Source organism: Platalea leucorodia (genome assembly GCF_965183815.1).
Source record: "Platalea leucorodia genome assembly, chromosome: 5".
Taxonomy (NCBI): Eukaryota; Metazoa; Chordata; class Aves; order Pelecaniformes; family Threskiornithidae; genus Platalea; species Platalea leucorodia.
In genome coordinates, this window is record NC_138827.1 from 32992709 (window position 1) to 33006821 (window position 14113).

General features: G+C 49.5%; 1 protein-coding gene across 1 annotated transcript in view; it reads right to left on the reverse strand.

Annotated features, from left to right (window-relative positions):
• The window catches only part of PTPRF (protein tyrosine phosphatase receptor type F), a 257441-nt gene that overhangs the window by 74414 nt on the left and 168914 nt on the right, over positions 1–14113 (reverse strand). Inside the window, exon 6 of the mRNA XM_082311797.1 lies at positions 690–959. Within this exon, the coding sequence (XP_082167923.1) occupies positions 690–959 (270 nt within the window). The remainder of the gene's footprint in view (positions 1–689; positions 960–14113) is intronic.

Consider the following 14113-nt stretch of genomic DNA (forward strand, 5'->3'; position numbering starts at 1 on the left):
GCTGCCCTGTACCCAGTGGTCAGCAACCAGCAATAATGTCCTCTTTGGGGCAAAGCTACCTGTGAAACGGCAACAGGAAACATGCCTTAAGGACAGCAACAAAAGAAATAGAAAGGAAAAGAGGCAGAGCAGTAAGGAAAAAAAGAAAATTGACAGGAATACGCAACCATTTTAAAATGAACACATGTAGCTCCTCCCTGCAAGGGGGGAGGATGCTCATTCTGGTGAGGCCCACAGACACTTCACATTGCTGGGATTAACCTTCTTGTCCTGCCCTTACTGCAAGAGGATATCTCTGTGCAAACAGCTCTCTGACTGCAGACATCCACAGAACCCTGCCCCAGGACAGCCCGTGGCCTGCCGCTGTGCTGATCCTGCTGATGCATGGAACAAGCCAGAAATTGCTGGGATGAGCATAGTCTCAATGAGTTTCCCTCGTGGCATAACAGGGACCCAGTCTGACACAAGCCTGTGTCCCATCATGCCACATGTAGGGAGAGAAGAAATGACCTCCAAAGCAAATACTATACTATGAGCAGAAAAAACCAAAGTTGTGGGTTTGGGGACCTCCCTTGCAAGGTGGAAAAGTCACGGCAGCCTGCAGTCAGTTGGCTGCACCCAAAAACACTTTGGGAAAGGGCTACACCATTGAAACCCAAGTAGGAGCACCACGAGGAATAATTCCTTACCTTTGACAGTGATCTGGGCTGTGGCTTCGATCATGCCGAGGGAGGAGATGGCCACGCAGGTGTAGTTGGCAGACTGCATGATGTTGTTCAGCTCCAGGACGTTCCTGCCGACGGGCATCTCATCCTCTTTGGTCAGTTCCTCCACACCAGCCATCCACTTCACGTAGGGCATCGGAGCACCTACTGCCACGCACGTGAGGTTCACACTCCCTCCAGGCATCACCTCGTGGTTGCTCGGAGGGATAGAGAATCGAGGAGCAACACGCCGCACTGCAACAAGGAGGAGACAGCTAGTAGGGTCACAGAACCAGCAGAGAGCACTCAGTTGCATTGCGGGGGTACGTGAGAGGGGGTTCAACATTTTTGCCTGTCTATCCCTCGGGACAGATAAAATGAAGTGCAAAAGCTGTTCACTGCTTTGCCAAATTGCACACACTTTGCTCTCCTTCCTTAGCCACTGGCATCTTATTAGAAGAACTCATTAAGGGATGGCTCAATCCATTCCCCCCAAACATAGCCTTTTGAAATCATATTACTAACATGAAACATTCCTCCATTTAAATTACATCCCTCTAATTAGAGAGCATGCACAAATGCCAGTCACATACTCTCTCTGTGCAGGGCCCACTGAAGCTCTGCAAAATGGAATTACCTGCTCAATTTATTAGCTCTAAAGTAAAGCAACTTGTCCCCTAAACCTCACAGGGTTTGGGCAGGAGCAGCAGAAGGGTTTCTTTCTGAATTAGCACATGTGTGCTGCTAAATAAAATATAATTCCTTTCAAAATGTAACTCAGGTTCTACCTTGGCTCAGAAAAAATAGTCACTAGAGCTGCATGACATTGTCAGGGCCTGAACAGATCACCTTGCTGGGCAGGAGAGAACTAATCCTGACAGATGTGAGATCATATCCATTTTGACAGAAGAGAGCTGGGCTGGCAGAACCCTGCCCACCTTTGTGGCAGCACTTTGGGAGATGTATTCCTCCTTATTTCATTGCACAGCTTCTCTTCATATCAATCCCTTGCTGGGTATTTCATTCAAGACTTATTTGTAAGCAACTCTCAGCTACAATAAAGCTCTAAAGCTGCCTGCCATATGCATTCCCGTCAGGAAAATGACACTGAGAAATGAGGCCCCTTCTTCAGGGTTAGTGTTATGGGCCTATTTAAGCAAGGGTAGAGAAACAACTGTGCTCGGTAAATCTTTGTCTCCTCTGGGCAAGCTCATTTTAGACTGTAGTTAAAAAGGGAAACTGCTCGAACGTGTCTCGCCCAGCAGCCCTGCTCTCCTCTAGCCTCCTACAAAAGAAAGGCAGCCCCAGAGCACCGGCCGGGTTCACGACTGACCGGCTCCCGAGAAGCCTCTCCCTGCCAATTACGCTCCTCCATCAGTGCACCGGGCTGGCGGAGCAGCGAACAGCCGCAGCGCTGGGGGAAGGTGGAAATCAGGCAGCAGCCTGAGCGGTGCCAGCTCACAACATGCCACAGGCACGACCGGCCCCACGGGCGCAGGGGGTCTGGGGGGACATGGCTCTGCTGGCCTGGCTCCTGCCACCATGGTGTCTCCGCAGACGGTAAAGCTGCTGGCAGCCCGGCGAGCCGCAGAGGTGTCAGCTCTGCTTGCCAAGCTGACTCTCCCCAAATCAAATTTCACTAGCGCTCTCTTTGATGATTCATCCCCAAACCAACAGGCTTGCAGAAATAGACTGAACACGGAAGCCCCCACGCTAGCATGTACAACAGAGCTAAGACTTCGTGATAAATTAGACAATACTGTCAACATCGTGTGTGTACTACACATCGCCTCGGTGACAAAACAGGGCTCATTAGCTCCTCACCAGCCAGGGGAAGGATAACTTGCTTTGCCTTTTTTTTTTTGTTGTTTTGAATGTCTAAATCCAAAGTCTTGCTGCTTGTTTCTTTTAATCAATTATTAAGTCTCAAATCAATAGCTACATGAGCGACCGCCGGTGAGGCGTTACCTGACTGACGGGGCAGTGCTCCCCAAACGAGACAGAACTGAAAGTGTACTCAAGTGCTACACAGTCATGAGAATACGGAGTTAACCTGATGGACATGGCAATGGTTTAACATGATGGCGTGTATTTCCAACCAAAGCATCCCAGCACCATTCGTTAAGAGTCAGGTTTGTTTTCCAATGAACGTGGCGTCGAATTATTTCAGGTAGAAGCTGTTCAAATTCTGTCCCCATCCAAGGACCAAACCCACCCACCCACACTGTATTAAAATAAAAAAGAGCAGACTTTGAGGATAAAGCCATAGGTATGCACAGAGCACTCACACACATGCACCGAGCAAACAGGCTGGCAGGCACTGGAGACCAGTACAGAGTCAGAGAGAAAGCGGTGTGAGGGCAGAACAGGGAAAGGGAAGGTGCACAGGAACTCACATACAGGGACATGGGAAGATGAAGACTGGAGGACAAGAGGCCATGCAGGACGGTCAGAGCCCAGCATGCACAAACAGATTTTGACTCCCAGCCCTGTGAGACCAGAGGCAGCACAGCCCGCTGCAGACTCCCCTGCACCCCACACTGTGCTCCCGTGTCAAGCACTGCTTTCAGGGTGCTCCTGGGGCCATGCCGAACCCCATCGGTGCTGCGTCCCCCTTCACGTCTCCTGCAGAGGCAGTGCCTGCGAGCGCTGCAGCTGCCTCTCCCTGGGGAAGCTGGCAGCCAACCGCCCCCTGCTCCCCTGTGGGCAGCACAGGGGAGATGTACCTCCAAAGGAGCTGGGGGCTCATTTGGCAGCGCTCTGCAGGGCAAAGGGAAGGGCTGAGCCCCTTCGGAAGTGGCCCTCCCCTGTCCTACCCACAGGGGAGCAGCCAAGCTGGTCGGTGCGTTCGTGTGCCTAGGGAAGGGATGAATGGCAAGGAAAACTCTCCTGCAGATCAAACTGTACAAGAGGGTGGGCAGGCTGCAGCGTCGCTGACCTCGACACGGGCCATGCCTCCTGCACACCGCAGCCTGCGGCATGCCAGGAAGCTGTGCAGCGCCTCAGCTCTCAAGCCTGGCAACAGACAAGCAGATAAACAGGTCTCTGTGGTGTATTTTTGCGACCCAGAATGGCTGAGACGGCCTCCCCTCGTTAGCACACCGGCAGAGCTGCTAAAAATGGATGCCACGTGTAGGGGTCGGCTCTCGACATGGGAGGCAGGAGGGGGTCAGGGCAACGCCTTCGGCGAGAGATCTGTCCCAGACGATACTCTGGCAGGAGCACGTGCAAAGGAAGAGATGGGCTCCATCAGCCTCCCATCCTCTTGGGGGATAATTGGCAGCTTCTTGCCCCAGTCAGTACAGAGGGAGAAGGAGAGACGCTGTCAGTTAGCATTAGCGAGAGCTGGCAGAGCTCTCACAGCAGCTTGCAGAGCACCATCAACACATTCCTCAGGCTCAAGCCAGCGATTTAAGTCGCTTGCTTTTCTAGCATAGGAGTCTGGTAATAATTTAAATCAGTATAACTCCTCAAAAAGCAGCATTCTTAGAATTTCTGTCCAATTTACAAGTCAAATGACATGGGCTAGCACAGCCCATGATGCTACCTTAAGTGCTCCAGAAATTTTTGTTGTTCTTCATTTATTGCAGCACTGAAATTTCCCTTTTTATTACAATTTTCTTGACAAGAATTTGCCATATTTTTTTTTACTCTTCTTTTTGGATAAAGATCAGAGAAGGTGGTTTGCAGCTTTTGCAAGAACAGCACAAGGAAAATTGCTGTGAATATTAAAATGATTTCAACGGACAATAGTATAATTCAGAGGTTTAGTTAAACCAGCAGACTGTCAAAAATGAGATTCATTGTCATTCATCCCAAGAATAGGCATCGTAAGGGCTCTGTGCTGCTCCACTATTCAGCACGCCTCCCCTTAGAGAGCATTCCCTGGGAAGTGAAGTGAAACCCCGGAGCGGTGAGCAGTGCAGTGCAACCTGAGCCCGTGCCCTGGATCCCACAGGACAGGGAGAAAGGACAGCGTGGAGACTGGTTCCCCACTCACTGGGGGGACCATGGGGAGGAAGGAGGGGAGCAGGCAACACAACAGGCACAAAGGTTGAGACTGAGAAATGTTAATAATTTAGCATGCATTAACATGCACATTCCTTGCCTTGAGAGCAAAGAGCATGAATCGATTGCCCGGCTCCTTTCACCACGGGAGTGGCTGTTTCCTAACGTCTCAGGTTCCCTCTGAGGGTGACGTTACCCCCTTGGAGAACCAGGGACCCCCCCTCCCTGCTGCTGTCTGCAAGAACTGTAGGCTCTGAGCTCTGGGGACGAGTGCTCAGGGCTCACAGGCTGGTGCTGTTAGCCCCTCTCTCGCATGCTGAGACACTGCTGGCATACAGCAAGGCTCTGCTGGAAACACAACAGTGCCAGGAGGACTGCCCATGCTTCCAAAACTGCATGGTGCTGCTGGGGAAGGGGAAACCAAACTGCTTTCCCCGCTGGCTGCCTTGGCCACAGTACAGCTGAGCAAATGACAATGCTAACAACCCTCCCGCCAGCTTGCAGAGGTGCAGGGACCTCTTCCTGATTGCTCTTGCTTCTGGGTTTCCTTCCCACCATGCCTAGCTGGCACCTAACTCTGGGCTCCATCGTCCCCCTCCTGACACCCCCATCGCAGGCTTGCTGGGTGCTGCCCCATGGCGATGTAGAGTTGTGCCCGTGCTCTGCACGCTTCTCCGCTCCTCTCTGGGGCAATCCCAGCTGCTCTGGTCCTGCACCACTGTCCTGACATCCTCTCCCCTTTGCTCTTCCTCTGCACGAAGGAGCAGCAGTCTGAAGTCCCATCTGCTCTGAAGGAGGACCAGCACTGCCTGGGCTGTGCTGCTCCTCCCTGGCTCCCAGCAGAGCAAAGGCAAGTTCGGAGGGCTCTGCTCTAACCTCCCGACTGGGATGAGTAGCAGAGAGTGATGCGGGAGCACATCTTTGAGAAACTGACACTGCCGAATTTCTTCATTCCAGCCAGGCAAGCTGGAGGATCCCTGGTGTATGGGGCATGCTCTCGCCCCCGCCACACTGCTACCCTGCCCAAAACTCTCGTCTTCCTCAGGAACCACCTCCTCAGAGTCAGGAAGGAGTGAATTTGGGAGATATCCTCAAACGTGATCATCGGTCTGCGTGGTTTACTCATCTGTAGACACCTTTCATCTCTCCCTAGTGCTATCATTTTAAGGAAGGACTTCAAATGGAAAGGCAGTTGCTGGAGTCTCAGAATCTATTGACAGAATCAACAGCAGGAGAGGAAAAATTGGAACCAGAAAAAATGCATTTACAGTCTAATCTTGTGCTCAAACAATGCTGTACTATTTATGCTCCCAATGCATCCTTGAGTGCTGACATTTTATAGACAATTTCCAAAACAGGGCCTTGCCATTTTTGGATTATATTTCAGCTATAACTTTTAGGTCTAATTATTTGCGCTGACAACCACATATAAAAGAGGATATATCATTACAGTGGTGCAGCACTGGAGACACATCAGCATTCAGCATACTGACATACTAATAGCAAAGTAAGGGAGAGCAAGATTGTGGAGCTATGCAATTTGCATTCCCTCTCTGAAATTTCTCTGATGAAAATAACACAACATTAAGGAGGGGAATAAGAGAAAAGATCCACTGTATCAAGATAAAATAACTCGTTAATAAATAACCTTGTAGCAGTCACAGAGCAATAATTAAATGCATGGGTGAGCAGTACACAGTTTTAAGTAAAGCTGGAAAAATGTAAGATGTAATTATCAGTGCCAAACAAATTATAAGCATGGCAAATCCCGACGGAATATTTAGAAACTAATTTCTGGCTTCACATTAAATATTTGTGTACGTGGGTATTTTTGGTGGGGTGGGAAGGAGGAGTCGGCACAAAGAATGAGAAATTACCCACTCCTGCTGGCTTATATCCATTCTCGGCTGCCTCCCCTCAGCTAAACCATGCGGCTAAAACGTTTAAGTGCCCTGTCAAAGGTTTATTCTCCAGAGGTGCCTGAGCCATCACAGCGGTGCTCCAAATTCACTGAAATCTGGGAGGCTTTGGGCCTTGCTTTTAATTTCTTCTCTTTTCTTCCTTCTTCTCATTTTTCATCATTGTCCTGGGCTCAGGTAATTTTATCCTCTACAAAATCTATTTTTAGAGGGTAAACAACACGGGCCCGGTGCCTCAGTACAATCTAAATGAGAGCGCGTTCCAGGGAGAGAAATGGGAGCGAAGTCAGTGTACAGGAACAACTGCTATGACAACTTGTTAAAACTTGTTCCAGTGATTCTAAGATCAACTCACGCAGCTGCCTGATGGCATATGTGAGAGGAGCCAGGGTCTCTTCCCTGTGCCACCTGGGAGCAGCGCCAGGCTGGAGAGCCGCTGCGAGCATCCCTCTCCTCCAGCACACGTGGAGGGATGGACCCACATAGTACCTGTTCGGGGAAGGAGTCATCTCTGGAAACTAGCTCAGGATTTCTGCCAAAAACATCAGCTTTCCTCAGCATGAAATCATGAGTGCCTCAAGCTAGGTCTGGAGCTAGATTTAATTTAAAAGCTGGAGTCGCCTTTCACTATTGTCCTTTATTCACCTCTGGCTGTCTGAGGGCAGCGGGACAGAGCAGGGCGAAGCACAAATCCGGTTTTGCTGAGTGGCTACGAGCTCCTGTGCACGTCGCCACAGGCCTCCCTGAGCCATCCTAGGCAAGGCTGGGGCCACTGCCAGAGCTCCTTGCTCTCCCGCCAGCAAGAGAAAGACCCAGCCCCAGGGAAGAAAGGAGAGGCAGACCGGCTCATGCAGAGGGCCCTTGTCCGAGCACGGAGAACTGGCCACCCCCCGAGCGGGGACTGACGAGGAGCAGGGAAGCTGCCTCAGCATGAAGGCCTTGCGTCTCTCCACCAGCTGCTCCTGCTGCCCTGTGGCAAGGGAGGGCAACATGCTGGGTTCTTCTCCAGCTGAGATCAAAAGTAAGCTTTTCGCCTCTAAAGAAAGTTAAAACTTTCAAAGCTACAGGAGAAACCGAGGAACCCGCTCTCCCTAGCAGCTCGCGAGGGGACTGGAAATCATTCTGATCTCTGCTTCCAAAGACTGCTCTTCATCTCTGTCCAGAAAGCCGCAGCAGCAGTTTAGAGGTATTAGACTGGCACCTAGTAATGGGTTAGAGGAGGACCCCACATACAGTAGCATGCACTCCTTCCCACCCTGCCTTTGAACAAAACCGCCCTGGCTGGTATTTGCATGCAAAATATATGCTGTGCATTTTAAATCTCAAGCAACAAAGGCATGCAAGCAAAGTATCAATGCCATCACCAGAGTCACAGCAAACAGTAAGCAGATTTCGTCAGGCACACTGTGGCCGTGCCTGGAAGGGAGCCAGAGTCTGTAGGGCCCCCTCCCCTTTTGGGGATGGCTCTCCTCTCCCTACTGGAAAAGTCCCATCTGACGTGGCGTACTGTAGATGGATAAGAAGTGAAAAGGACCAACCTTCTCGCTGATCTGAGAGATGAAAGTTTGTTTTGTTTGATGGCAGAGTGCGATGAAGATGAGGAGGGAATAAAAAAAGACAAGGAAAAACACAGAGAGTAAAAACAGGCCAAGCTTCATCTGTCCGCACACCACTGAAACGACAAGACAAGACTACAGAGGTCAGCCATGACTTCCCACCGTGCACACACACCACTCCATGTTGTGGACAAGAGTGTGCCACACTCGCACCGCTCTGGCCTGGAGCAGGGCCAGCCCCTCCGCCTCCCTGACCCGCTCGCTGCTCGGCGAGGCCGGGCGGAGGGGACCGCACCTCCCACACATACTCACAAGGCAGGTGCTTCGGGGACGGCCCCGCGCTGGGCCAGATGCTGGAAGCACAGACACATTTACATGTGCAAAACACTCATGCACACGCACAGAGCAAGGGACTCCAGCCATCACGCAGACTGACGTGCTCCCACACACCCACTCCAGCTATAAAGATGATGGCAAAGGCACTTTAAACCCATTGACCACACACTGGGAAAAGCATATACGTAGATCCGAATTTTATCAAGTATGAAAGAAATGTTCCAAGTGGTGAATGGAAAATCTTCTACCATGAAGAGCTGCTCCCCCTCTCCAAACAAAGAGCTAAATGCAGCAGAGAGGTATTAGGCAAGTGACAGACATGCGCAGTCTCAGCTGGGCTCAGTTTCGGGAAAGCCTTATTGGTACACTGTGCTGCGAGTGAGAGATGGACAAGAAATCAGAAGGACAAGAAATCAGAAGGACAAAAACACCCAGAGAGAATTGAGCAGGTCCCAGTTTTTGTTCCTGCGGGAGAGACAGTAGAAGGTTAGTTGCATTTTCCTTATAGACAAAGGAGATCTTATTTCTCTAGCAGGACTGACCTCACTCCAGCTACAGATCTGTGGCGTATCAGCTGTAATTGAACCCTCGCTGAGAGAATACAGAAGCAGATTTGACAGTTAAAGACTGCTTATGAGTCACATTTTTGATGGGGGAAAGAGAAGGTGGGGGGAGGAATTTGCTTTCCAGCAGAAACACGGCAAATTAGAGAACAGCATGTGGCATTATACAGTGCAACAGTACAGTCAGCCATTTCCAGTGATTAGAGGACAGGATTTTAACCAACACTGACACGGTACAGACCAGGCAACAAACTGCCAATAACAGCTACAACAGTGGCCTACGAAGTGTAATGGAGCTTGCAGGAGAACAGCAAAACAGTTGTTTACGTTTCTTCAATTGAACTGATACCAGTGGACCAGAACCAGCCAACTTGGAGCTTAACTGGCCCATAAACGAGGGTCACATCCAGTGAGGACCCGCACCCGGACATCCTCAAAACAAACAGTCCTAACTTCAGGCCCAGGCTTCCTCTGGCCTGCTTCAGACAGGGGATTTACCTCTTAGTCCACAAAACATTAACATAAGGCTCATTTAATCCTGTGAGACCCTGTGATGGGAGGGAACCTCTTTATTGCTGCTCCCAAGCCACCACTTTATTTCCTAATCTAATGGAGCGTATCACATCTGCATGGCCTCAGCAGACAGCGAAGGGCTTCAGCCTTCTGCTCAGCTCTTCCCAACAGGGAGGATTTGTTTCCTGCCCTTGCCTGGGAAGGACAGTGTTTCTGGCAAACCAGGCGTACCCGTGAACGGCTGCATTTCTGGAAAGCAGCACTAACATCTCGATAGGGCAACGCAAACTCCAGCTGCTGCAAACGTGGACCAACCTGCTGCATGCCTTGGGACTCCGCAATTGAACGGCAAGAGGCTGGCGAAGGGTGTAAGACCAGGCAATGATGCTGAAACAGCTACGGGAACACCAGTCCCTGTTGCAGAAGCACAGCAGCTGCAGAGCCTCCCCCTGCCCTTGGGAAGGGCTGACAGTCCCCAGCCACACCAAGGGGACTCGCTGCGGTGCCGCTTGGTCTGCCCATGGGCAGGGAGAGGGGTGCTGCGGCAGCTGGGGAACAGCCAGGAGCTTTGTTTTGGGGAGCCCGGCAGGGATCGCACTGCTTCAGTGTGCATGGACATGAAGCAGCTCTGGCAGTGGCTTTCCCCATGTGTTGACACTTCAGATTAGAGTTGGAAAGGTGAGGAGACACATGTGAAACACACTAATTCAAACAGATTACTTTCTGATCTGTCAAACAGGAACAAGTTTGGGGCCTGCTATTTGTCACTAATTGCTGGATTATCTCTTAATCTCTTATTACATTAGTGGCTTATGGGGAATAAAAACCAGTAACAGGCTATTTTGGAACAGCTGTAAGGCAAGAGGGAACACCTGGGCAGAAAGTTCCCTCTCCTTTCCCTGTACTCGATGCTTAAACAGCTGCTGCTTTATCTGAGATAAACCTGATAAATGGTAAATTTAAAGTTTCATCTCCTTACATATCCCAGTCACATGCTCCCTTATCTCCAGTTCTCTATCCATGTCACTCCTAAGCTAAGAAGCACGTTTTACCAAGTGGTTTTCTGCTTTTTTACAAAACAAATGACTCTGAGCAGCGACAGCAAATAACATCTGCCCCCCACACAGGGACAGAGGATTTAAGGCTGGAGTTACCCAGAGTATCCCCTGTGCAGAATACCATGGCTCACTAGGCATGCGAGCGTGTTCCCACGAACCTGAGCTGCCTGGCAGCTAACTTAAACATGCCAGTCTACGTGCAAGACAAAGCAAGTCAAGTCACAGCAGAAATGCCGCCAGAGGATAGCGAACTCCAGAAGGTAAAAACAGGGCTCCTTTTGAGACCCAAGTCGAAACAGCAAAGAAGCAAAGAGCAAGGCCATATCAGAGACGCGTCTGCCAGTCCTGACTGTCAGATGGCTCCAGCGCTCTGTAGGCAGAAATTCCCATGCTGATTGAATTTGGCTTTTACCCTGCCACAGACATGCTCATCTTATGCAGCAGCAGCAATGCTCTCCCCACAGCAGCTTGTTGCAGAAAGAATGAGTTTGGGCTTATGGGAGGCTCTGCTTTTGTGTGTTCTCGGGCATTAGCTCCCTGAAACAAGGCAAGGAGCTGTGGCCAGGATACGAATGCATGGGTCTGAGAGTTTAGATCACTAGCTCAAACAAAGGAACACATTTCTAAAGCTTTTCAGAGTGAGAAGCTAATACTTTCCTGAAAGCAACGAGAAAGTTCATTATCCCCATTGGCTCTGCAATTCTGCTGGGAACTGCCAGCATCTGCCCTGTGCTGAACACCCTCTGGTGCTATGCAAGGCATTAATATAAAGGCAAACCCAGACACTTTGGAATCCAAAAGACACAGAGGTTAACAAAAACCCAGAGAGGGACGAACCTGTTCCTGCTATCTCCAAAAGCACATCTTGTGTCTCAAGGACTTCACATAAAACAAATTTAATCCTTTACAGCTTTTAGAGGTATAAAGGAACAAAAGGACAGATTGTCTTTTTTATGCCAGATTACATGAGAATAAGACAACCTCCCATTATGTGCGATGAACAATGTTCTCATGCCACAGTGATGAGTATATTCCATCCTAGAGAGACAGACAGGATGCTCAGGGCGCCCGACCATCCTTTCCCATTCCTGGTGCACACACATGCATGCATGAATTCAATTAAAGGCAGAAAATCTCAGAGCACCAGAGATGGATTTCCTAACCCTTTGTGCAAGTGGATATGGAAGGGGAGGAAACAGACATGTAGTCGGCACAGATACACAGGCCTAATTGTTCCACAGACGTCTATGCAGGTCACGTGGGGAGGAGGGGGAAATAGGTTTCCAAGTCCATTTCTGTGTTGCATTATCATACACTGAGCCACCAGCCACTCTCCTCCTATTTTCCATAAAGGTCATTTTACAAATAATCAGACTTGAGCCTTGCATCGCACTTTTAACCATCAAAGGACTTTGCAAGGAATAAAACTGTTAAACTTATTTAGTTGAGTTCTATGAAGCACATTGAAATCTTTAGATGAAATGTGCTAGCAGAAGGACAAAGACCTATTATTTATTAAACTGTGATCATTAGAATCATTACAGCATAGCAAAATGCTCATAGAAACACTGACGGTGAACACACTTCACCCCAGGAGAAAACATGACAAAAATATTCACAGTAATATATGGGGAAGAGAAAACTTGGCAGAAGCCTCTACGTGCCTCTGCGGCTCTGAAGCCAGCCAGCTCCAGTACGAGGATTCGCACAGTTGCAGCAGCACGAGCAACAGTGCTGACTGAGCAGCAAACGTCTGCTGGTGCCGAGTGCTGCGCAGCTCTGGCCGTGCTGCTGGCTGCGCTCACCCCGAGTCTACTTACAACTAGCCAAGGCCCATCTGCCCAAACTACAGCTGCTCTGACTTTGGCTATAGCAGTAGCTTCATCATGGAGCAGCACCCGGGGGCAGAAGAAATGAAGTTAAATATACTGAAATCCCATAAAAAGGAGTGCACTTTCTTCATCAAAGGGTCATCGCTTTGTGTTGCATTGCTGTACCGCAGCATTATCTCGAGGTCAGGACTGCACAGAGTGTACACAGGGAGATCATGGCCCTTCGGACCTGTAGCTAGCCCTCCTCAGCCATGTACCAACTGCTGAGGGGTAGTTACTCTGTGGCCTCTGTCATAGCCTGGTTTTGCTTCTTCTCATGGTCCAGAGCAGACATCTGTCCGAAGGAGCAGTCTGGGTCATCCGGTCTGATTCGACTGCCTGTTCGTGTTTCCTGTCCTCCAGGCATCCCCCTCCAAGTCTCTCCAGTCTCTGCTTGTCTGCGATCACTGCCAGGCCCTCAACCACCAGCAGTGTCCCTCTCTGGTCAAGCAACGTTACCCCCATCAGCGCTGACGGGAGGCAGGTTTCACAGAGCACATTGCCAGAAATGTGCAAACAGCGGGGTTGTAAACAAACGTACTTCCCATTATTTAGCCATTTTTCAAATGTCCCCAGTTCTGATTGCTGACTGTTTGACCACTGTCCTCAGCTTTTACTCTTCTCCTGGCAATACCCTCGAGCTTTGACTGCTGTTGCTATTTTAGCTGTTTTAATATTACATAAGCAGAAAATGTCCTTTTAAAGGCTTCAAGTCTTGTTGCTCCAGGCCCATGTCAGTCATTCAGAATTATTATTATTTACACAAGGTCCCCACTGCAGTAAGCATCACATAGCCGCGAGTAGCCATTTTGGTGAGCTCCCTCCGTGTCTGAGCCTAAGCTACCGCCAAGTTCCCAAGTGTAAAACCCTGCGGAGGCCAGAGAATCGCTGCTAGGGACAGAGCCACAATCCTAATTTCATTTTGGGTGATGGCTTCTTAGTGAAACTTGGCAAATAAAACTTCAGACTCCAAGCAAGTTTCCCTGCTGCCAAATGAAATACTAGCCTGGCGTTTCAAAAAGCAGATCAAGAAAGCACAGATTTTTGCAGTAATACCATTTCTATTTACCGCAGTCTGATTTACTAGTTTGTGATTTGGGGACAGAGGAGACAATTCAGTTTTAAATGGTCTTTCTTTAAAAGCAGCTGTGCAGCTGCTTCTCTACAGTATGTGTATCATTTTGGATCAGGGAACTCGCTGCACTTCCCCCACTGGACTGTGCCTTGAAGGCCTGAAAAGCAGCACTTAAGAAGTGAAAAGCAGGCAGCAGATTTCTCATTTGATGGGAAGTATGCGGCCAGTGCTCCAATAAGTACTATTCTAATAGTATCTGCATTACTCACTGCTGTAAGCAGCACTGGGGAACACACCTAGTGAACTCCACAGTGTATTAATGAGGATATTCTTATACACAGTCTTCCTGCTCATCTGCTTCACTGAAGTAGGAAAAAAAATAATGCCACGTGTAGAGAAAGAGAAGGGTAGAAAAAACCTTTCATACAGGGAAAAAGTCAAACAACAGTGCCTTTATTGAGGGGAGCACCACACAGACCACCACCTTCACAGGCATTTCATAGGACAAGA